Genomic DNA, 25089 nt, shown 5'->3' with positions numbered 1-25089 from the left:
GAAATAAGAAGAATCTGAATCACATGGGTAAGACCCTCCATCTGGGGGGGAACCTCTAAGTTTTAGGTGAGCTTCCCTGCTGCATAAGTCTGCCTGTCAGTGCTGGGGGAGGCTGGCAGGAGAGCATCACTGGCAGAAGCCCAGAGCCCATGGGAAATTTGCTGGAAACAATGTGCATTTGGCTCTGAGTGTTTCCCTGCACGCAGAGCTGACAGGTGGCTCTAGCTCAGCAGCACTGGGGCAGCAGCACCGGGATGGCTCTGGGAACCCAGCTGGGACAGATGGCCTGGAGATCACCCAAGGCCAGGGGTTTGAGAGGATGAGGAGTGAGGAGTGGAAGAGGGAGGGACAGGGAAGTGAAAGGGAGTGGAACTGGGGATCTGGATGGAGCCCAGCATGGGGCCTGAGAGTGTGGCAGTCATATGTTGAGGGTCATGCTGCAGCCATGAGCAGTGCATCCGAAGTCCCTGTGAGCCCCAGTGGGGGGGGGGGGCGCACTCACCTCGCATGCCCCAGTTGACGGCATTCATGCTGTCGTAGTGGAAGAGGTCTGCGCTGGGTGTCTGCAGGGGAGACAGGGCCAGGGCTGGCCTGAGGCAGGCTCACCTCTGCCTCCCGGAAGCACTCACCTATCTCCAGAAAATGGACCAGGGCATGTGGGACAAGGGGCCTTCGCAGGGGCCTCTGTCTCAAGTTGGGGTGATTTAACTCACTGCCATATCTGTAGTGCCCAGGCCTGGCACATAATAAGCACTCATTAACTCTTCACTTACTGCTGAATTACATATTGTGCTTTCTTTCATGAGATCTGCCCTGGCAGCCAACCCTGTGTAAAAATGCAAGTTGCCCCTCAAGTTCCCAATCTCCCTGGTCCTGCTCAACATTTCCCCCCTTGTCCCCATAGCTCTCGCTTCTGTCTACATTCTATGTAATTTGACTTGTTTACTACTTACTACTTGGTTCCTTTTTCCCTACAAAAAAGCAGCTCTAAGGTGCAGGGTCTTTGTCTTGCTTGGTCACTGATGGATTCCAGGCCTGGAGTACTGCCTGGCGTATATAAAATACTTGTAATAAACAACTGCTGTGTGACGAATGTCCAGGCTCTGAGTGTACAGAGGACAGGGCCCGTGTGTCTTCCAGCAGCACAGGTTTGTTAACACCAGCCACTGTTCTCTAGGGGTGCCCACGCCCCTTTTGTATGCTTGACTCTGAAACCATCTAATGAGCCTACAGCTTCCACTTCTGCCCTTCTTTAGGCTCTAGTCCATACAGCAGTGGAGTGATCCCATTAAAAATCCAAGTCAGGTCACACAGTCCAGTTACTGGAGACTCTCTGATGTCCTTACCTGCATGCCTGGCCCTACTGACATCTGTGCCAGGCTTCACCTCCATGCTCACTTCATGCCAGCCAGGCGCCCTCCCATCCAGGGCCTTGGGCACCGTTCTATCTGGATGGTATTTGCTGGTCTTCAAGCAGCGAGGTCCCTCTGAGCCCCCAGGCCTTGCTGAAATCCATCCCTCTCTGACTGTCTCCTCTCCTGCCCCCATGCTTTGAGTTCCATCTCAGCACTTATGACTACCTGACTGCAAATCACACCTTTACTTGCTTGTTGCTTGTCTCCCCAACTAGAACTCAAGCTCCCAGGGGAGCAGCAGCTTTATTCACAGCAGGACCCTCCCCCCCGCCCCCAGCACCTAGAACAGTGCCCGACACTTAGTAGGTGCTCAGTTAATAAATATCTACCACAGTGTTCCTGCTTTCCCTCATTACCTGTCCAGTCACGCATCCTCTCCTCTTGCTAATCAGACATACTTTTTATTCCCTTCTTGGTCTCTAAACCAACTCACTGTTCTCATGAAGGTTTTATGTTGTAGCCATTGAGGAGCTCAGAGGGCTGGCCCCAAGCCATGTCAAGCAAGTGGTGCAGGCAGCCAGGTATGGGCTATGGGCTTGAATCCTGGCTCTTCACACACTGGGTGTGAGACTGAGCAAGGCCCCCACCTCTCCCTGCCTCCATAGTAACTACCTGGCAGGGGAAATGTGCTAGTGCTCATAAAGTGCTGAGACATTTGCCAGCCTCTCCCGCGGGGGAGGGCTCACAGGAGGAGAGCAATCTTTGCCTTGGGTTCCTTCAGTGAACCCACCTCTAGCCCCAAAGCCTTTGCCCAGGCTCCACCCCTGAGCAATCACTGTAAGCACCACAGCAGTGAGCTAATGAGCTGGACTCGCCGACATCATGGGGGCAGTGTCCCCATGTCGCTCCCCTTACCCTGTGCAGCCCGTTTCTTCTGTAGGCAGGCAGGGAGGCAGACTTGGAGATGAGGGGATCTGAAAAGAAGGAGCAAAACAATTACTAGGGGCTCCAAGCCAAGGGACCCTCTCTCTGAGCTCATCTGGCTGCAAATGGCCAATATTACTCCCCAGCTCTGGGGTGAAGGGGCCGTAGCCAGAGGCCACCAGACCCTTCCACTGCTCTCTAGGCTTACAGCTGATCCTCTTAGGGGTGCCTCCCCCTAGCTGAATTCTAGGCCCAGCAGAAGCACCCATTCACACAGTCTTCTGGCCTTGTCTTACACACATCTAGTCTGTAATGAGGGCCTCCTCTCTGGGCCACAGGGTTGCTCTGGAATTGGAGTTGAACTTGAAACCCAGACAGGCAAGCTCTCACATGGGTGGAAGAGGCACAGGCTCTTTCTTTCCCGCTAGGAGCAGGAACCAAAAACGGAGGCCTCCCAGCTGCCAAACACAATGGGGTGGACTATTTGAGATGAGGACTGCTGGCACATCATAGCTATGAGAGACCTGCAGCTAACTCAGTTTTGGCCCTCACGGGACACCATGGGTGGAAGGAAGGGCAGGCAGAACATACCACTGTCAGCCAGGTAGTGGGACCGAGGGGCTGCAAGAGAGAAAAACCAAAGATTGGTGTTCATGGGTACAGACAGACATGTGGATAGTTGATGGGGCAAACAGACATGACTTCCATACACAGGCCACCCTGGCTAGAGGGGAGGAGGGGCCTCACTCATTACCTCCTTTCCCACTGGTCAGTTTCCAATTGTATTTGTACTCGCCCTTCCTCTGCCTCCCAGCTCCTAGCCTAGCACCTGGTGCATAGCAGGGGCTCAGTGATATTTGCTGCACGGACGCCACTGAATGGAGTTAAATTTTGAGCAGCGTTGGTGATGTACTGCACAGAGCCCAGAGGCAGGAACACAGTGCCTCAGTGGCCCAACAGGCTCATCCACTTATCCTGGCTCTGCCTTTAGTAGATACCCAGCTTTTACAAGTTACTTAGTCATGCTTCCACTTCCTCATCTGTAAAACGGGGAGGAAAAGTGTCTTCTTTATAGGATGATTGTAAAGAATACATGACATAATACAGAAAGGTACTGGCACAGCGCCTGACACATACAAAACACTGGATAAAACTGGCTTCATCATCATTGCACCATCATCATCTTTAATCTCACCCAGAGTCAGGGTGATTAACCTTGATTAGGTTACTATCCATCAAGCATTGGCTTGTATCCATGAAGTATTGATAAGTATGTCAAGGAGATTTTATTTTTGACAAGGTTATTATCCATCAAGCATTGACTTGAGGTAAGATTTCTTGGCAGGACTGACTCCCACAGGGGAAGGAAGAAAGGAAGCAGACAGCATGTGTGTGTCCAGCAACAGGGAGGAGATGATCACCAGAGGCTCTCAGGACAAAGTACGTGAACCAACTCTCCGCTTGTGGACCTCCAGAGGTAGGAGGTTCGCAACCTCCAGAGGGAGCCCCTTATATCTCTGAGCCACTCAGACTATTAGCAGATAATTGGAAGTCACTGCTTCAGATGCCCAAGAAGCAGAAGTGACTGCTCAGGGCAGGGCATGGTCTTAGTGTGCCACACAGCCCCTTGCCAAGTCTGTATTCTAGAGCTAGGTGCGACCATAGGAGTTCAGATTCCTTGATGGTGCAGGGAGGTTAAAGCCCCCACCCAGCAGTGCTTACAGCCATTGAGGGACATGTCATAGCCGGCTGTGTGCAGGGCCTCCCGGCTGCTGGTGGAGCTCCTGGGCGGGGTCCAGGGATCTGCGTAGGAGCTGGACCGGGCCTTCATCTCCTCTTTCAGAATCAGCCGGCCAATTCCGCTCTGCAGCTAGGGGTGAGGGAGAAGCAAGATGAAGTCAGAAGGAAGCAAAGAACACCGAGATGGAACGGGCTTGGAAAAGGCTGAGTGACTGGACTCTGTCTAGTGAACCTCCATCATTTTTGCCTTCCCAGTGTCCTTCCCTCCTTGTGGCACACATATTTTCTTGTGGGAGTTCATTTCTCTTTCACAAGTGGTCCTCTGGTCTTGGTGAGACTCTGATAGTGGGCACAAAAAGCAGGTGTGGCTAACGACAGGCCTGCATTGCCTTGGCCACAGTGATTGGTTCAGTGATGGGCAGCTGGCTGCAGCTGTGCCAGTGAGAGCCTTCCCCAGGACTTGTTAGAGTCACTAGCTTCCATCTTTAACAAGAAATTTTTTTAGAGATGTGAAATTCATATAATATAAACTTAACTATTCTAAATTGAACAATTTAGTGTCATTCAGTACAATTACCACCTCTCTCTAGTTCCAAAATGTTTTTATCACTCCTCCAAGAAAGCTCTGTACCCACTAAGCTGTCACTCATTATTTCCTTCTCCTCCCAGTCCCCAGTAATCACCAATCTATGTCCTGTCTTTATGGATTTACCTATTCTGGATATTTCATGTAAATGAGGTCATACAATATGTAGGCTTTTGTGTCTGGCTTCTTTCACTAAGCATAATGTTTTTAAGCTTTATTCACATTGCGGCATATATCAGTACTTCATTCCTTTTTATGGCTGAATAATATTCCATTGTATGGATACAGCACATTTTTAAATCCATTTGTGAACTGATGGACATTTGGGTTGCTTCCACCTTTTGGCTGTTGTGAAGAGTGCTGTTATGAACATGTGCGTACATATAGTTGAGAACCAGTTTTCAGTTCTTCTGGGTATGTACCTAGAGGTGAAATTGCGGGGTCATGTGGTAATTCTACATTAAATTTATGAGGAACCACCAAAATCTTCCCCAACAATGGCAGCACCTTCCACTCCCTCCAGCCATGCATGAGAGCTGCTGGCACCCACTTGCCACTACAGGAGAAGGCCCTGCCCGAGCACGAGGCCAGTGCAGAGGCAAGTCCTCATAAAAACAGAGAGAGATGATTTCCTCTTGGTGATTTCTTGAGCACTGGATCTAGTTACAGCTGAAGATAATCCTACCATTTGACTTTTCAGTTATGCCATTTCTTTTTCCATCAAAAAATGAGTTTGAAGTTGGCTTCTGTCACTCACAAGTGAAAAGAGCCTCAGTAACATACCGTTTAAGCGCCTCGTTCAGTGGTGTGGCTGCTCACCTTGTGCATGCTGCGGTCAAAATCGTCCTCCTCGCCTCCAGATGAGAACCTTCTGGCTCGGGGCACTGCCGAAAGACAGCCAGGATCAGCTCCTGCGTGTGCACCCACACAGCCCGCTCTGGGGAGAGGGCACCAGGGGCAGTAGAGCCTGGACAGATGGGGGCTTCCTTGAGGCGCCACCACTTTCTAGCCGAGTGACCCTGCACAAGCGCACTTGGTGAGTTGTCCGCCACTCCCCCATGGACCTCCCTGTATGGGGACGCCAGCATCCCTTCCCATTCTTGGGCTGTGAGGTGCACATGAAGCTGATTGCCCAAACAGAGCTAATAAGCCACCGCGTTGGGACTTCGCCTGATGCTGGTGGGAGAGAGAAGTCCTCTTTCTGCCCAGTAGGAGGTAAGCCTGGACCTGCTGGAGCTCACTTTGCTATGCTGAGAGCAGAGTAAGCCCGAGAGTGAAGCCACCCAATGCAGGGGACAGGACAAGTCCTGATGACACTCACTCACCTCTAGATCCAGCTGTGCCACAAAAACTTTCAGTCACATGAGCAAGAAAATTCCTAATTTGGCCTAAGCCATTTGGAGTTGGTCTTTCTTTCTTTATCTTTCTTTTTGTTTGTATTTTTGTGACTGACATAGCTCCATCTAAGATTTGCCCCTCTCCCCCCACACCTGCTGGGTGTGGTCTGTCCTGCCTGTGCAGCCTCTGAACACGTATCCCTTATGGACACTTGTCACTGTCCACTTTGGGTTACAGTCGCGCTGGTGTCTTATCTCCTTCCTAAATGCAGGCTTCTTTGAGGGGAGGGACGAGGGTCATCTCAGCGCCTCAGAAGCTTTGCTTAGAATGGACAGTCAATTCATAAAGGTGGGTACTGAATCAAAATGGCACTTGATGAAACTCCTCGCCATACTTGAAACAGCTGGGGATGCCTGGTTGGTTGGGGTTGCACCTTGAGGACCACTCGAGGCCCCTTGCAAGACCCCACCTCCCATCTGCCAACATCCTCTCTTTTCAGTCCTCTAAACCATTCTCCACCCTACAGCTGAAGTGGAATCTCACAAACACAAATCTGATCATATCGTCACTTTTAAAGGCTTCCTACTGTTTATGATAAAACCAAAATGCACAGGGCCCGGTGAGATCTGGCCCCTCATCACGTCCCTCCACCCCACTCTGAGCTCAAGGTTAAGTTGACATCCTTTTCTTTCCCCCAGTGGAACCCAGCTTCCCATCCTGGGTCTTTGCAGATGTGATTCTGCACTCGGCTGGCTTGCTGCCTCCTTACTCTTCCTGTGGCAGCAGAGTCTGCGTCTGAGAAGCTTTTGCCATCTCTAGGCTGGACAGCGCTCCTGCCTCCTGTTTATCCCACCTACACATCACCTCCCCCTTCGAGCGACGACCTGTGTCTTCTCCCAAAGGGCAAGGGCATGGTCTAGTTTGTGCCCCAGTGTCTCCCTAGGGCCCATGGCTGGCCTTCGATACATGTTTGCTGAATGAATAAATGAGTGATCAAGTGAAGGAGTGGGTGACTGTCCTGGCCACTTGTGTCCCTGCTGCAGATGACAGGGCTCTGGCCTTGTCTCCCCTGTGGGGCACACTACCTTTTGGGGACCCATGGTAGGTCCAATACTCAGACTCTGTAGCATAGTAGGGGTCTGGCGAGTAGGCTGGACTGTACTTGGAGGCCTGGCTGATGTCTTCACTTGTTTTGCTCTTGGTTGCTGTCGACAAATCACCTGCAAGGGACCAAAAAGAGAGAGCTTCAGGAAGGCAGAGTGTTCTAGACTAGTGTCCTGTACATTCTTTCCCACATCTCAGGCAGGCTCCAGCCCTGGGGAGCGAGTCCACTTCGAGGCCAGGGTCTGGGCTATGGAGCACTGGAGCTGGAAAAGCACTGAGGCCAAGGCCCACATTTGACAGCTGGGAATCTGAATACCAGTGAGGAGAAGGTGCTTGCTCAGGTTTGCACAGCAAGTTAGACCAGAACTGGATCAGACCCCTCACTCAGGACTCCTTCTACCCATTCTATGGATTCCCCGGGGTTCTCCTAAGTGAACAAGTACTGGGGCCGTGGCTTCTCCAAGTCAGACTAGACATGTCCCAGGGGAGCCCTTGCCCTTGCCTTCCTTACCCTCTAGAAGCCTGCCCTGTTGTGGATTCGAGCCACATCTAGGGTGGGAATCAGTGAGCAGGGCCATGCTGCACGGGAGTCAGGCCAGCCTTCTCACCCTCAAATGCCAACTCCTTCCTGGGGAGAGTATATGACCTGAAGGAAGGAGCACTGGACAGGGAGTCAGCCACACTAGGTTCTTCTCACAGCTCTGCCATGTAACTTACTTGTAACTCTGGGAAAATCCTTCCCCTCTCTGCCTCAGTTTCCTCATCTGCGAGCATCAGAATTGGTCTGTTGGCTCAGGTGCCATCCAGCTTCAAGCTTCCATGTGAATTCCACAACATGGGGTGACCATCAAACCTATCATAGCCACAAAACCTTCTGGGGCATTTACTTTAGCACGTCCCAAAAACTGGCAAGAGGATGATCTGGGCAGAGAGAGGGCTGGGGAAATGAGCGCAGCTTCACGATAATTCCTCAGGAGAGAAGCTATAGGGACAAACTCTACACTCGGGGCAGCCAGGGCTGCAGAGGGTCCTGGGATCACCCTCAGCCAGCTCCAGGCTATGCGCCTCCCCCGGCCCCAGCAGGACTCGCTCCCAAAGCTTTCCTATTCTCTCTGATGTGGGTTCCCACACCAGCTCACCTCATTCAGCTCTTCCAACTGCCCTCTTACCCACCCCAGACTCCCTGCTTTGGTGCTGCCTCCCTGGGCCATCTGGGAAGTCCCACACAGGCCTGAGGGGTTTGGTTCTGGGGCTTTTCCGGATATAAAGTCAAACTAACTTTGTCAGGGTCAGTGGCTTTCTGTGGCCACTTGGGGCACATGGTATGACCTCTGCAGCCACACATAGACATGCACATGCCCACAGACTCCCCTTGGTTCCAGACCAGTCCCTCCAAAATCAAGGATGTTTGTCAAAATTATCAGCACCCAGAGCCACTATTAATACTTGTATTACACCTCCCACCAGCTTGGTGAGTTCAGATCTCAACACAGGGCTGCTTCTGATGGCTCATGCTCCACCAACTCTGTTACCCAATAGACCCGTAGGCACATAGGGCGTCACGGTGGCAGCTGCACCTCTGCATCCTCAACTAAGAGATGTGCTTATTCAACTGAGGCTCAATAAGTGCTTCTGCAAGAACTGTCAGTTCTCAGTGGTGACTGACTGACTGAGTGCCGGTGCCCTGGGAGCGCCCCTCCCAGGGCTACATTGACAAAGCTTACTCTGACCATGGAATTTAGGACACCAGACACTAGGGAAGGGCGGGGGGTTGGGGAGATGGTAACAAAGGATTTAGGGGATATGAGGCCTTCTTTGCTCTTTTAAAATGTCACCGAACTCTTCTGCAATGTCACCTGGAGTGATCAGAGGGCAGTCAAGAAGAAGGACTGAGGTGCAGCCTTGTATGTGTCCCTCCTGGTGACCCGTGCAGAGCCATCTGCACAGATGTTAACCGCCCCACATCCCCTGCCTAACCATGCCCTCTCTGCCTCTGACCGTACCATGCCGTTTGTAGATCGGGGGTTTCCGGTAGATGTTACTTTCTCCAGCTGCCAGATAGACCCAGAAGGGACAGTAAGGAGGACAGAGAAAGAGAGAGGAAAAAAGGAGACAGCAGTTGGTTAGTTGATCTCAGAAAACAGAGACAGTCAGCAACTTTTCCCAAGTGTCCACCATCTTTTCTGGTGAACTTCCTCTTCCAAAGCTGAACTTCCAGCCTCATACCATCAGGTTCCAAGAAGGACGAGGGGAAAGGAATGGGCGGGTTCAAATGGTCCTGAGGAAGGGCCTTGGGGCTTGAATAGTGGGCATGCAGGCAAAAGGTGGGCACGTGCTCAGCAGGACCCCATGCAGGAAGGTGTCCACCGCTTCCACCCAGAGGCCACGCTTCATTCCACATGAAAGTGCCCAGAATGCTGCAGCCATGGTTCAGCATGACCTCCCTGCCACTTCCTCAAGAACGGACAGGATGGGACCTTTCTAGGGCAGCTGAGAAAGGTGCAGGTGAAACGGGAAACGTGAGAGGGGAGTGAAACCTGGGCTCAGAGTTGGGAGACTAGTCTAGGCCCTGTTCTGCCATAACTCAGGGTGAGATCTTGTCCAAGTCACACCTACAGGGTCACCTATCACTGTCCCTCATGCTTACTACTTCTAGCCACACTGGCATGCTGCCAGTTCAGTGGTTCAGGGCCTTTGTACTTGCTGTTTGCTCTGCCAGGATCTTTGTCCCTGGGATCTTCACAAAAATGGTTCCTTCTCATCTTTTGGCTTCAATGTCACTGCCTCCAAGAAGCTCTTCCTGATCACCTCCCCTGCCCCAATTTCTCTATCACATACCCTATTTTCTTATGTTCACAGCACCTACCATTACCTGAAATTATCCTTTTACGTATTTGTTTACTCATTTATGAACTCTCTCCCCACATTGGAACGTAAACACCATGAAGGCAGGATCTGGGCTGGTTTAAGCACAATTGCAGCCTCAGGTTCCACAGTAGCGCCTGGCTGTACAGAAGGAATAACAGGCTCAGAGAAGCTAAGTAACTGGCCCGAGGTCAGCAGTTTATAGAGAAGCAGCAGAATGGAGATTCAGTCCCAAGAGTTTTGATGCAGAAGCCCCTGGATTTCAGCCTGATCACTGCTGGGTCCAATCTCGGCTCCTAGACATTTGAGGCACTTCCCTGAGATGCTTTCTGGCAGCTTCCTGACCAAAGCTGATTCTATCAAGTAAGTGGACTAAAGACTGTGGGTGTGTTGGGGCTGGAGGGTGGATTAGTTAGAATGACTGGTTAGTGAGGGTGGATTAGAGTGACTGGTTAGGGAGGGTCCCTAGGAATCGGCTTCTCCTCGGGGCCAGTTCAGGGTGCCCGGCGACCCCATGAAGCATGCATCCACGCCGAGAACTCCGGGCTGGCAGCCTACCTGGGATGTGAAAGTGCTTGGGAGCCTGGTAAGAGGTCGGAGTGGAGGACCTCACATCTAACTGGCTATGGTATGGCGAGCTCCGGCCACTCTCGGGCCCTGGGGCAGGCAGTGGTCCCCAGAGAGAAGAGAGGCAGAGAAGACAGGCGTTAACGCGGTGGCAGTTAAGGCAGCAGTGACGTGATGACAGCGGGACGGCGGGGTGGCGGCTGTGCGCTCATGCACTGCGTTGGCAGAAACAGGCTTAACCCTGTTTTCTTACTTCACCCCAAAGTCAGGATTTGTGAGTTGAAAAAATCAACTCCACCAAACTTCAGGAATGCATTTTCACCCCACCCTCCCCACCCACCCCTCCCTTAATTGCTCTGCTTGCTACACCCCCAACCTTAGGGCTGGCTGTGGACAACGTGACTGGCCTGGGTGGGGCTGGGCTGTTGAGTGAAGGCAGGCCACAGCCCAGTTTCTGGTCCTCTGGTTCTGTCCTCTGGATGGGGCACACCTACAGATGAGGACTGAAGTGTCTCCTTCCAGCTAGGGCCACTGGGCTGCCTGCCACTTCCCTCTCCTAGCAGCTCACACCCATTTCCCCACAGCTGGTCTTCCTCTCCCCTGCCAGGGGTATCTGCAGGGACTCAGTGAGCCCAGCTGGTCACCTGGGTTGCCACAGGCCTGTGGGGGCCATGCTGTGACGGAGATCTCAGGGAAGCCCTAGTCTCTCTCTGCAGCTGGGGACATCGAGCCACTGTGTTGTCCCCCTGGCTCTTCCTGTCCCTTTGGGGGCTTTCCCCTTCCTTACCGGAGCGGTAGTAGTGGTGAGGCGAGCGGGAGAAGGTGGGGGACATGCCCTGCCGGCTGTAGGTGGGGGAGTCGATGTATCCCGGGCTGGAGGCCCGTCTCTGCCGGAGGTCCAGGTTCTCGTAGATGTCCTAGGGGAGGAAGCGGGGCTGTGAGCGAGGCCACCAATTAGGCCCAGGGGTCTATTAGGCAGGTGGAGGAGTGACAGGGAATCCAGGATTCTAGGGGCTGAAGCATGGTGCTGCCCTTCTGGACACAGAGGCTCTGCCTTGGGTTACACGCACAGACCAAGGAAGGATGCAGAGCATTTTCAGGGCCTCCACCCAGCACTCATGGGCCCTTGAATGGAGCCCGTGGGCCACGTCCCTGGACTCCTGGCCAAGGGTCACAGAAGCATTGGAGGTCATCTCTGGGTAGAAAGGGTACATTAGATTCGCTCCCAATCATTCTACCCTTTATGCCACCCCACCTCCTCCAGGTCATGCTCCTGCCTGCCTATCACCGCCTGGGTTGGGTCAGGGGCTCAGGTCCCTTGGGGGGTTGGGGAGGGTAAAATCAGGGGCCTGTTTGGTCAGCATAAAGGGGCACAATTATATAAAAGGTCTCCCCAAACTGGCTTAATTACCTGGGAGTAGGGCGATAACGTTCCCAGTGACTGAGAAGCGAAGAGTTTGAAGGCAGTCATGAAAGGAGAGAGAAGCAGGTGAGAGAGTGGGACAGAGAACAGTTAAATGGTTCAGCAAAGCGAGGTCCTCAGCTGCCCCTCGGCCTCCCTCTCCAGGTAACATCCTCACTTAGAGTTCCAGGGTGGCAGCAGTGCCGACAGGGAGTAGGAAACCTTGAGATTACGCCCTCTTTTTGCAGATGGGAGACCCAAGGCCCAGAGAGGGAACGGGACAACTCGGAGCCTCTCAGGGGGGAAGCGGCAGGGTCTTCCCCTGGACCCGGGCTTCTCCACTGCAAGCTCAGAGTCGTTCCACGACACTTCTTTGTCCCTTTACCAGTTCATGACCCCTCTGAGGTTCGTGAGGATAGTGCCCACGGTAGGGGATGCCAAGGCAGGGCCAAGCAAGGGCTGGGCCGGGCCAGTGGGTGGTGTGGCAACCTGGGGGTGGGACGTCCCATCTACAGAGCGCGGCTCAGCCCCAGCATGTCAGGTCTGGGCTGGATGCCTGCCCTACGCTAACACAGCTTCTTAAGTTTCCAAGGCAAGTGGGAAAGGCAGATTCTTCTGTGAACTCTCCCAGTGTTTAAATGTTGAAAACTAATTTACATTTTTAAGAAGTGTTTTGTGAGTGAAACAAACAAATCTCAGGGCTGGGCGTGGCTTGTGGGCCCAAATGCACCACCTCTGCCTGCAGGAGAATGAGCTTCTACCAAACGCTTGGTCCCCTTTTCCTGGCCCACTTCGGGGGCCAGAACCCAGAGAGTCTCAGCACTGGGCTCTCAGACCAGGTAGAAGCCAACCAATCCCTTTAGAGAAGGAGGGGACAGTGGTGGAACAGGGACAAGAACGCAGGTCTGTGCCACCCGGGCCAGGCAGCCTTCTGCTGCAAACGGTCTCAGCTCAGAAGTCTGGGATGAAGCAGGCCACTCTGCCTTCTCCAGAGAACACGTTCTCTTGTCCAGCAACCATTTATTTATTTCAAAAACCAGCTGATGCTGAGTTTTTATAAGAGTTTCTCTCTTGTTCTGAGCATAGGGACTGAAGGCCAAGTGCAAAAACCAGAGAACCTACTAACCAGGGGTCATAAACCCAAACGGTCATTAAGCATGGCAGGGCATGAGAGCCATGGGCTGTGCATAAAATTCCTCCGCTGTAAGAACAACAATAATAGTTCCAGTGATAAGCAGTCACAGGTTCTCGGCTTCAATGTTGGGATTCTCAGGGAGTGGTGGGGACTCAGGAGAACTGGGAGCCCATCTCCAGTCTAAAGCAGGACATTGCTCCCCATCTCTGGATGGTGGAAGTACTGGTGTGGTGTCATCACTTCTAATTTTTCAAGAAAAGCCAGATTTTTGGATGAAATCACCTGCTTTTTAAATGTTGACTGTAAATTCCAACTTAAAAAGTCTCAGGAGCAACAATGTGGAAGGCAAGGTGTCTGTGATGGAGGGGACTGGGGAGCCCACGGGCCCTCCTCTCCTTCAGTGGCCCCAGAGAGAGGGGCAAGACGCCATACCTCTCCATAGCCACATCTCTCCAGCATCTCGTCTGACGTGTATCTGGAATGAGGCTCGTAGGAAATGAGGTCGGGGCGTTGTACCTCGTAGATGGACTTAACCTTGGGGAGAGCTGCCAGGTCTTTGTAATTAAGGATCTCATTATCCACTTTAGCCTGGGGAAGGAGAGAAGGAAACGGACAGGAAAGAAGCAGAAAGATAAGAGGGAAAGGAGAAAGGAAACAAAACTCAGGCGCAGGGAGAAGGAGCTTCTCCAGTCTCCATTGAAAACAAAGCCTTAGGACAGAGGACTCGCAGAATGCTAGAATAAGACAGGTCGTAGCGGCCATCCATTCCAACAGGGCTAACACTGCTGTGCACACGTGTTGTGTGACTCTGTGGAGTGTCGATATTATTCCCATTTTCCAGATGAGGGAAGTGAGGCTCAGAAAGTTCCGCAGCCCTTACCACTTAGCCAGCAGGCTTGAATCTAGTCTGAACTACGTAGCCCGAGTACTGACTGTCTTCTGACCCCCCAGAGTGAAGACACCCCATTCACAATATCCTTGAAGAAGGTGGTGAAGATGGTAAAGACAGAAATAATCATGATAGAAAGCACTGGCTAACATTTGGTGAGCGCGTATTATGAGCCAGACACTGTTCCAAGTCCCTCATATGGACTAACTCAGTTAATCCACACAACTCACAACTACTATTATCTGTACTTTTGAATGAGGAAACAGGCACAGAGAAATCAATGAACTTGCCCAAGGTGACATAGCTAATAAGCAGCAAAACCAGAATTCGAACCCAGCCAGTCTAACCTGAGAACCTGCCCTCTCTAGTGGCCTCTCCTAATTACCCAGGGTGGGGAGTTCACTGGCTTACACTTGTCAAGGGGCTGTACTCAGAAAGCTGCTCCTTACACCAAACTGAACTGAGCCTCTAACTACTTCCTGACTTCGCCTGAGTTCAGTCCTCAAGAAACACATGGATGAGGAGACAGCTTCCTCTTGCAAGGGCCAGTCCATGTCTCGTGCTTCCTTGAAGCCATGTTCCTTCTATGTCCGCATCCTCCAGTGGTTCCTTCTGTGACCTGGTTTCTGCTATGGTTAACCAGGATCCGAGCCCCCATAACTACTGTGGCTCACAAGGTCCTGAGGTGAGGCAAATGAGAGAGGCCATTACACAGGAATCCAAGGAGACTATGTCATCCTCATAACGTTCTCCCAATGCCTGAGGGCCAGGTAAGTCTCAGGGCCAAGGCTACTGTCGAGAGCAATTTTTATAAAGACTGTAGAGATGTTGGTATTTTAACCACTTCCCAAGGCCCTTCACTATTCCATCCCTGTCCCATCTCACTGCTGTTTGGGCACTGCCTTTCATTCCCCTTTGCTCCTAGACCTCCTCCTTGCCCCAATCTAGGCTCCGAGGCCTCATGGACTGTATCATGGGCTCCTGTCTTTCAGTTGGGTTTGGCCAAAGTGGGGCACCTGCAGAGTGGGAGGAGAGTGAAGAGGCTGTGGACTGGTCCCCCTTGCACCTGCCCTGCATGGCTGCGACGGGGCACGACTCCTGTCTGGGACTGCTCTTCCACAGCTCCAGCTCTTACCAGCCCTTCCTTTGAGCTGAGGGTGGTGACAGCTGCCCACTGGGGTAGTCCTGGGCTGCTGCACTATGTGGGCCTCCTCTGCAAATGTATCTGTACCAGTTTTGGGGTGTGGGGGTAAAGGGAACCTTACTAAGAGAGTCTGCTTACTGAAGTAACTGCTGCCTTTCATTCTGGGATGTCAGATCTTGACCTTGAGAGCATTTGGCATCTTGCAAACTTATTTCAGCCCATCAATATTCATCTCAGCACTTTCACTCCACACCTCAGAAACACTAGATTTGTATTTCTTCCTATAGCTGCCTTGTTGTCAGGTTATAAGTGAGTTTACAGTGAGTGGACAGAGGCATCCTAACACAATGAGCCAGAAAGGAAGGAAGAGACCAGTGGAGCTGGTCCAAGTCAAGTCACCTGGAGATAATTCCAGTAGTCAGCAGGGAAGGGAACAAAGTTTGAAAGAACCTGTCCCCTCTACGTACATTAATAATTCTATTTTAATACCAAACCTCAGTATTTGTGAAAGTTAAACCAATACTCTACCTTTTTGTCTGTTATTCCCTGTCCCAAAAGTGGTTGGATGGATTCTTCCCTAAATTTGGAAGCCATGTTTGGAATGGTCTGACTTAAAACATGGCTCATGTGATCTGTGCACTCATTCCCCAGAGTAGCTGAAGGTGAGGTACCATTAAGGGGAGAGTAAAGGAAAACAGAAGGAAGACACATGCCTATGCTAGGGTGTGGGGGTGACTGATCTCAACGTATAAGCCACCCAGGAGGGCACAATGGCAGGTGTTCCCAGTCGCTGTTGGTCATCTGTAGTAGAGCTGCTTCTCACAGGGGCAGTTCTATTAACTTTCTCCAGGCCTCCACAGTGAACATCCTCAGGGCCCAGCTGTTTCCACAAAGGTTATCAAGGCTCCTCAGCCGCTCAGGGGAGACCAGCCAGGGATTCAAGGCATTATAGTGCAACTTTATATATCCTGAGCCCTCATACCTTGGTTACTCTCCCATAGAGACAGGCCCACTTTGGTCAATAACTTTCTCATGGTGTAGGCCCTGAAACTAAGCTCATTATTCCTTCTGTGCTCTGGCCCGACTCATAGCACCAGGGGGGGCGATCATCTCTTGTTCTGGACAGGAATCTTCAATGAGTACAGCCCATGATCAAAGTCACTTGTCGTTTGTGGGAGCCTCATGGCAGTATTGACACATATTGAAGTTGCAGTCAATGATTACTATTACATCTTTTTTTGTTTGTTTGAACAGAGGAAGAAAGGAAAGGAAACAAACCCATCAATGGTATTATCCAGTGATCAAGGAGGAAACTGGATGTGAATTTGGAGTAAAATAATGATCTAGCAATGATGGGCAGGGCCCACCCCAGGCTGGCTGGATTGAGGACTGTCTCTAGAGCTTCTTATTAGGGTTCCTGCTCTAGACCCATGCCCCCCCCCCCCCAATCTGGTCTTCTTGGTTCCTTTGACTTGAGAAGGTCTTGAAACAGTCTGGAGGCAGCCAGCTTGAGGGTTGTGCACTGTCAGTACCCTCCTCTACTCTTTATGGGCCTCTCTGGCTCTGCCTCCCCCACCTCCTGTACCTCACTTCCATTTCTCTCTCAGGTTGGAGCGTAAATGTTTCTTCCTTGGATTCTTCTCCCAACTGGTCCTAGAGTCTAACGTACCTGTGTTCATCTGCAGCATCACCAGAGCACCCTGCACTTTTTCTTCCCAGCACTTCATCAGAACTGCAACTGATTACCCATGGAATTATGAATTCAGTGCTATGCTTCAGGTCGGTGCAGCTCACCACCATCTCCCCGGTGTAGAGCACAGCACGGAGTGGAGCAGATGCTTAGCATGCATTTGCTGAATGAATGAGTGAATGAATTACATACCCAAGGGACCTCTGAGGTCATCTAACTAAACTCTTGTCCCTTTTGCCACATCCCTGGCAATGATGGGTGTCTGTGTTTGCATGCCTCTAGGGATGAGCGCTCAGACACACACACAAAGTTTACCCCATCCCTGGACTTCTCACATGATTAGAAAGCTCTTCTTTATGTTTGCAAATCCTTTATGGCCGTATTTCCACATTCATGTGGCTTCTTCCTCGTTTGTGCCTCTTTATCACACACCACTGTCTCCACATTGACATTTCATCCAATACCCACTCTGAATAGTACTCTGATCCCCAAATTTTCTCTTGCCCTTGCCCAGGTAAGTAATGGGGCAGGATGTGCTAGTTTCAGAGCTTGTCAAGGGTTCCTGCTCTTGCTCACGTGCTCGTGTTCCCACTGATCTCAATATTATTCCCATAACTCTGTGTTTACTAAGCTGTGTGCTCCCCAAGGGCAGGAGCCATGTCTCTCCCTGTCCCCCACTGTTTCCTCAGGACCCAGCCCAGAGCCCAGCATGTGACAGGCCACACTAGGTAACAGTTGATATCATTTGGATGAAAACCTGACAGCAGTCCTTAGAACCTCTCTAGATTCCAGGCTGAGGGATAAGAAAATCCTTTTGGTGACTGAAAAGCGATACATACGCAGATGACTCGGTTGGGTGACCCAATGCTGGATCCAGGGGGAGAGATGGACGTTTCTGACGTCCGCCTGTGCTGTGGGAGAGACGAAGACAGAGGGGTGAGAAGCTGTACACTGGTTCCGTGGGTGGGGGAGACGGGGCATAAGAATGCAGCTTTTCAGGGAACCCTAGCAATACTGTGAAAAGCACTCTCTGGCTGTTTCTGTACTTTTTCTTTATCTTCCGCCTTTTAAAGCAATGTGTGTGTGAATGAAATCAGAAGTGCACGAGATTTCAGGCTGTTGGACTGAAGATGAATTTGTTTTTTTACATATATGTAGCTAGCCTTTTAGATAGGAAGCTACTCATAAAACCTTTTATTTGGGGTAATCCCACTCAATAATGTAATTACCTTAAGTGAATAAAATTGGTAAGTACTCATTGCTTATATTATACAAAATATAAAAGTAGGTTAAACTTCATGTGATTGCATAATATACTGATTGCTTATGGTATATCCATTGCAAATTGACATCAACCTAAGTGATAAACTTAAAGAATCTTTCTCTAAACAATGGGAACGATGGACTAATGGCTTCCTTAGCAGAACAACACAATGGCAGGCTTAGTGCATCTCGGAGAGGGGCAGCATGTTGTGGTTAAAAAGTAAACAGACAGGACACCGATGACCATCAATGAACTATGTGACTTTAGGGACCTCAAATTCCTGATCTGTAAAACGAAGGGGTTGGTCTTAGGGATGGCTAGGTTCCCTTTCAGGTCTCTCATCCCACAGTTCAAAGCGTTCCAAGTGGGGCTCTATAGCAGTGTTCCCCAAACTGTGGATTGTGGACTAGTGTGGCTCAGGGGGGATAAATTTAGGTGGAACATCTGGTAATACAGAGTCCTGGAGCAAGAGAGTAAAATGTAAAATTCTATTTCCATCCTCTCAGATCAAGGAGGAAGTCTTAGTTCGCTGCTAATACATTACAACAACTGTCTTGACAAATTGCTAATTCCCCGACACCAGCCTCCCCTTTTTTTTTAACAAAGAGAGTGCAGGCAACATGATCTAGCTAGACTTTCCAAGATGTATTCTTAGGAACTGTTTCACTTTCATTGAATTTCTTTTATGGTTCCCTTCTATTTTTAGCAAGTAATACTCGTGTTCCACTTGGTGACATAAAGTTTTGTTTTAAAAAAAGTTTAGTTAAGTTAAAAGTAGTGAGTTGATTTAAAGAAAAAGAAAAATATTAAGTATATAACGATACAGGTGGCACATAGATATGGCAAAAAACATCGGGACTGTGGAAGGATGACTGAACTTTGAGAAATGTCACCAAAGAGGAGGAAATTGAGGAAGAAAAGGACGATTAGGCCTTCCTACACCTTAAAAGGGAGAGGCTTAGGAAGAAACAAGAAAAAAAATCCTCACGGCTCAAAAATTACATATCAATAAACTGGCTCTTTCCCTAAACCTATATTAGATGGATGGGATGGCAAAGGAGACAACATTACACCAGCTGGTCAGAAATTGTACACATGTGCTTTTAGCTGAGACTCTAGCAGGTAAGTTTTAATATGGTCCCAAGGGACCAAGTTGATAGGGCCAGAGTGTAGGGGCACCTTAAAGATCATAGTGTCTGTCCTCCAACACACACTCCAGGTATCTCCCCTACGGCATCAAGGACCCAGGAAGTGAGCGAGCCCCTCCTTGCAGTTCTTGGATCAAGAATCCAGAGTCACAGGACTTTCTGGTGCTTGTCAGAGCACAGTAGCTCAGAGGGATGCAGGACCTCCACTGGTCCAGCGTGAGCGTGGAGACCTTGGCTGTGTTTCTGTCTGGTTGCATTACTGTGGGCAAATCACTGCCTTCTTTAGCCCTTGGTTTTCTCACAAGCAAAGATAAAATTCCTTGCCCCACTTGCCCCATAGGGTTAAAGAAAAACAGTGACTGTGAAGATCCTTTGCAGACTCTCAATCCCTGTGACAATATTAACTATTATTAATAAATGACCTTAGGCTGGGGTACATCAGAGGGGCTGCCATCTTGGTAAGCAATGGTTAGGATATAGCCTCACCCCAGAAATACTTAAAAACTCACATTAACACATTGCTGTATAGTTTTCAAAGTGTTATCACATCTGTATTAATTCCCTCAAAAGCCCCCTGAGGTGAGTGTTACCATTAAGGAAATCCAAGGATACAGGCACACAGTTGGGAGCATGCGCACTAAGGAATGAGTTTCTACTAAAGCATGGTGCCCTTAACCCATCGCAAAAAGTAGCTGGGCTTGCTTACCTTTAGCTTCTTCTCTGCCCGGGCTGCCTGTTTGCAGATTGGGTGCCAAACCTCAGAACCTAGGGGGCCAGGAAAATAACAAAGGCTCAGACCTTTCATACCTATCAGCACTGAAGTCTTCCCACCTCTCCACCTCCATTTACTCTCTCAACAGCATATGTGCTGGTTTTCCTGGCTCTATGCTGCTACATGGATGCAACCGCCCATGCACACTCTTTCTGCCCATCAAAAGCCTACCCATTCCTTAAGGTCCATGTCTCGCACGACATCTTGCAAACTTTCTTACCTGCCAGCTGAGAGTGACTTCTCTCTCCTCTGTGATCCATAGTTCTTTGTATCTCTCTCAACACATCTGGCCTTAAATCATAGTAGCCTGTGGATTTATCACCCCAACTAAATTAAGAGCTCCTTCTAGGCAGGAGTCAGACTCTATTCATTGCTGGGCCTGTCTCCCACAGCATCCACCATGGGACTTCGCTCGCAGTGGAGTCTCCGTAAATGTTTGTGGATGAATAGATGAGTGGACGATTGGCAGTGAGTGACACAGAGCAGGTGGTCAATAAATGGATGTTGAAAACATGAATGGCAGTGGAGGTGAAATAAAGTGACAGACTGTGTGAATTCCAGCCTTCCTTTCTCTTCAAAGACTGATGACAGTCTACCAGAGCTATCACATTTAAGGGGAAGAAGTGTCATGATGTATATTCTGCTTAAGAGCATTGTCTTGACCTGCTAATTCCTAAGAGACTCCAGACTCTTCAAATTTAGTATATTGCATTTTATTGTGGGTGGGAAGCCAGTTGGCCAGCCCCAAACTGAGAGGCCAATTTGGAAAGGCATGAACAACAGGTGGCCGGTCACATGTTGACAAGGAGCCCCAAATATTACACATTCCCCAAAGGAGGGACAGGTGTCTTGGATTAGAAGAAAAAAATAGGAACATATTATCCCATTGGTGCCATTCCTTTTGTAACCAGCCCTACAAGGGAAGGAGCCAGGAAATGGCTAGATTCCTGAGCACCCAGATGGCATTTGTTTGTCTGACTTTTTAGGATATATTCACTGTTAAGGTTTGTTGCCTGGAACCCCAGGGCCGGAATACTGCCTAAGCGACAGGAGGTTGGTTTAAGGTTGGACAATCAGACCTGAAAGTGCAGTGAAGAGAGGATGGGCCTGGAATAAGGAGGCCTGGATTCTCGTTTCTGCTCAGCCCCCAACACCTCCTCTTTGTGGGTCCCAGTTTTTTCACCTGAATAACAATGAGGTGGGATTTGGATGGACTTGGAGATTATTTTTATCTCCAGAATTCTAATTTTAAGGCCATTTTGTTGTTTGTGGGATAGGGATCTTAGATTCTCGTTTGCTGACGTTCTTGGGTGTTTCCCTAATGATTCCTTCTACGTGAAGTGCAATGGCTCCCAGTGGCCAGTAGAGGGACTCTGGGTCTGCGGCTTGATCCAGCAACCTCAGGGTGTGTCTACTACCAAGCCATGGGTGGGAATCCTTGCTTTGGGGAGTTATTCGAGCAGAGAGCATTTCCGGGCCCTCTTTGAGTTGCTGCTGAAACCAGGAGGAGTTGTTTACCACTGTGGCTCTGGCAGGAAGCACATGTTTCAGGTCACTGTAGGAAATGGATGAGGTGGACACAGATGTCTAAGGTCACAAGATTAAGCGAAAGAGGTATAGGAAAGGTAACAGGTCAGGCAGAAATTCTCATGGGGGAAATCATGTGTAAAGGGAGGAGGTGGGATGAGACTGTCTCCCCATGTCATTGTCGTATCTGTTCTGGAATAAAGCTGAGCCACAAATGGCTTCAGCACTCCGCACACAGGAAAGCATGTTTATAAGATGTGAGGGGTGAGAATCAAAAGGGAGGAAGAAAATACAATTGAATATGACAAAAATAAAGAAGCTTTGGAGTTGGCAGAATATCATTTAAATTGAAGAGGGGTGGAATTTGTTGGTAGTTAGCAAGAAACTTAGATAAATGAAGGTAAGAAAAGATGATTTGTTTGTGAAGACCCCTGTGAAATTGTAGCCTCCTGAGCTTCTGCCTTTAGTTAATAGCTCTTCAATGTGACATTAACAGAAAGGGAACATCCAGAGTGAAGAGGGAGGTTATTCTCTTCTGTGAGCTTTACCCCCAAAGCCTAAAACAGTATCTGGCTCACGTGCATTTAATAAAGAAACAGATGAATGACTAGTTGGATTCCACCTTTGTGTTTTGAAAAAAGACACAGTGATATGCATCCAGAAGAAGATGGTAACCATAACAGAAGGGTGAAAAGGATTTAAAAAACTATTTTAATGCTTCTTTGTGGGAAGAGGGATTAATTCATTCACTGTGTCTGGTAAAGGGGAACAAGGACCAAAGGCAAAAGTTTCAGGGAAGGAAAATTTAATACCTGAAGTCTGAACGGGCTCATTCTGCAAGTGGGCTTCCTGTCCCTGGAAGTATTTAAGCACATATTGGGTGTGTAACTGCTCAGCAGGGAGCTTGTAGAGGAGATGCATCATGTGGTAGTTACACTCATGAACATTTGCTATCCCTCCCAACCATGGAGATTTTATGTTTCCATCCTAACCAGCTTCTCTGTATGGAAAAACGATTATTTACCCCTATCCAATGATCTTGACTAGAATATAAGTTCCATAAGCAGCAGGATTCATATCTGTCGTATCTACAGATATACCTGCAGGGACAGCAGATCCTTAATTAATAGTCCCTGAGTGAATGAATAAACAAAAGAAACCCGATAAGCTATTTTGAGATTTGGACAAGTGAGAATCTGGACTCTGATTCAATAGCTACGATTTCAGAATGAGCATCTACAAGAATATTCACTAGCTTGGGGCATGTCAAAGTGTGATTTGTGGACCACCTGTCCAGCAGCCTGGTAAAATGCAGATTCCTGGACCCCTAAAACCAATTTCCCGGAGGTGGGCCCTGGAGATCTGTGATTTTAACAAGCTCCCCAGATGATTTATGTCTGTACATTGGAGAACCACAGGGCTAAATACTGGTTACCACTCCAAATTTATTCCCTTGGAGTGTCATGGGATAAAGAGATCAATTTTACAAGACAGGACTCTTTAACTTATTGTAAAAATTCAACATTTTTTTTTTTTTTTTGCTTGTTAGACTCCTGGTTCCATGAGTCACCCTCTCTTCCTCTGAGACTGTCACCCACAATTCCAGGTTGTGCAGCTAAAACCTTCTGTAAAGGTTATGGAAGTGAAGGATTAGCCATTTCTGTATCAGCTGAATCAGAGGCAGCGATCTAATACTCTAAAACTGTCCCTGAGCCAGGCATTAAGGCTCTTTTAACCCTTAGCAGAGTCAGCATTCAGTCTTATCTGACTGGTTATAGCACCTGTAACATTTGGGACTTATTTAATGTTTGGGAACCCACTCAACTCTCTGTTGGATGCTGAAATTCATTTTGCCAACTCTTTTAGTTTTTTTGCATTAGTGGCTATTTTATGCCAAAACTGAAGCTGGTGCCATAGTCTCCCAGAATGTCCCTCTGGGGTTACAAATAGAGCAGTGACTACAGCCGGTTCACTGAGGGGTCTGTTTGGGCAGCATGGTGTTTTCTTGGGTATTTTTGAATATAAATGCCACCCTGCAGGTGGCCCGGGACCTTCTCTCCTGTCTGCCTCCCGGCCCTTCTCTCTCCTTTAAGCGGTTTAAAGCAGGCGGTTGAGTTTTCAAGCCCTGATTCTGGTGAGCTTGTTCTCTTACAGCAGGTTTCTTCTCTGGATTTCTCTTGACTGCAGTAGGGTGAAATTTCTGAGTTCTGCCTTTATGTGGGCAGCATTACCCTTGTGATATAGACTTGCTAGGACCTTGGGGTGGCTCCTTTACCGCTCCCCCCCCAGATAAACAAGTGTGGTGTAGCCATAGAATACAATATTATTCAGCCACAAAAAGGAGTGAAACATTGATACGTGCTACAACATGGATGAACTGAGAAAACATCATGTTAAGAAGCCAGATATGAAAGACCATATATTATATGATTCCATCTATATGAAATATCCAAAATAAGTAAATCTATAGAAATAGAAAGCAGATTGGTGGTTGCCAGGGTTAGGGTGAAAGGATATGAGGAGCAGTTGCTTAATGGGTACAGGTTTCCTTTTGGGGTGAGGAAAATATTGTTGAACTAGCTAGTGGTGAATGTACTAAATGTCACTGAACTGTACACTTTAACATGACTACCTTTATGTTATGTGAATTTTACATAGGTATGCATGTATAGGAAAGACATAGTGTATACAGGGTTCAGTCCTATCCGTGGTTTCAGACATCCACAGGGTATCTGGGAACGGATGCCTGGCAGATAAGAGTGGTCCACTGTACATGCAGAGCACTTAGAACGTTGTCTGCCTTTGAGTAGGCACCATGTAAGTGGTAGTGGTTTTTGTTATTGTTACTTTCTCTCCTTTTCCAAAAAAAAAAAAAAATCTATTTGCCAGGATCCAGTTTGGTAAGGGGGAAGCAGTAGGGAAGACTTGCAGGGTGGTGGGTAGTGTTCACTCTCCTACTCTTGGAGCTGGGGCCTGGGTGCACTAGCAGAGGACTGGCTGTGCAGGTGGAGTCGCTAAGCAGAAGCCTGACTTGGCTGCCAGTGTGCCCTTCTGGGAGGCTGGGCTTGTGCCCAGGGATGAGGGCACCTCGGGAGAAGTGGAAAAGACCAGCTTGCCTGGAGATGGCATGATTGAGAGGGCCTGAAGCTTAATTAAGAGGTTGAAGGGCAAACCTGCGTAGCTACCGTGAGGCTGGTTACCACAGAGGAGATGAAGTGGGATGAGGGAAGAAGGGCAGTACCGAGCCATTCACAGGGAATGATAACGGCTGAAAAGAACTACTAGGACCATCAGCGAAACATGTTGAGTGCTTAGCATGTCTCAGGCACTAAGTATTTTTATTATTATTTTTTTCTGTGTTCTTTTTATTTTAGTTTTTATTATTCTTATTGTTATTATTGTAACTAATATTTAGAGAGAGCCTATGCCAGCCCTTATGCTATACACTTTACAACAATAGTACTTAACTAAAAAATAATAATGTTAACTAATATGATAATAATGATAATAAAAATAATCATGATAATAATGATAACATTTATGAACACATATGCTGTGTTATTAACAATGATGATAATATTGAAAAAGCAAGCATTTATTAGTGCATGGTGTCACAGGGAATTGCCATGTCTACATTCC

At 49.0% G+C, this 25089-nt stretch overlaps 1 protein-coding gene across 1 annotated transcript in view; it reads right to left on the bottom strand.

The window, feature by feature from the left end:
* Positions 1-25089, bottom strand: part of ABLIM3 (actin binding LIM protein family member 3) — a 100246-nt gene that overhangs the window by 3624 nt on the left and 71533 nt on the right. The window contains exons 9-21 of the mRNA XM_090288367.1: positions 19858-19916; positions 17579-17650; positions 13449-13604; positions 11891-11920; positions 11267-11396; positions 10471-10569; positions 9051-9098; positions 7029-7163; positions 5425-5489; positions 4002-4149; positions 2871-2900; positions 2271-2329; positions 503-563 (exon numbers count right to left, since the gene is read on the bottom strand). Of these exons, the coding sequence (XP_090144493.1) occupies positions 503-563; positions 2271-2329; positions 2871-2900; positions 4002-4149; positions 5425-5489; positions 7029-7163; positions 9051-9098; positions 10471-10569; positions 11267-11396; positions 11891-11920; positions 13449-13604; positions 17579-17650; positions 19858-19916 (1092 nt within the window). The remainder of the gene's footprint in view (positions 1-502; positions 564-2270; positions 2330-2870; positions 2901-4001; positions 4150-5424; positions 5490-7028; positions 7164-9050; positions 9099-10470; positions 10570-11266; positions 11397-11890; positions 11921-13448; positions 13605-17578; positions 17651-19857; positions 19917-25089) is intronic.

The sequence above is a fragment of the Furipterus horrens genome, unplaced genomic scaffold (assembly GCF_987537825.1).
Source record: "Furipterus horrens unplaced genomic scaffold, mFurHor1.1.pri manual_scaffold_10, whole genome shotgun sequence".
Classification (NCBI taxonomy): domain Eukaryota; kingdom Metazoa; phylum Chordata; class Mammalia; order Chiroptera; family Furipteridae; genus Furipterus; species Furipterus horrens.
Note: the sequence above shows the minus strand (reverse complement) of the source record. Positions and strands in the feature narration are given on the sequence as shown.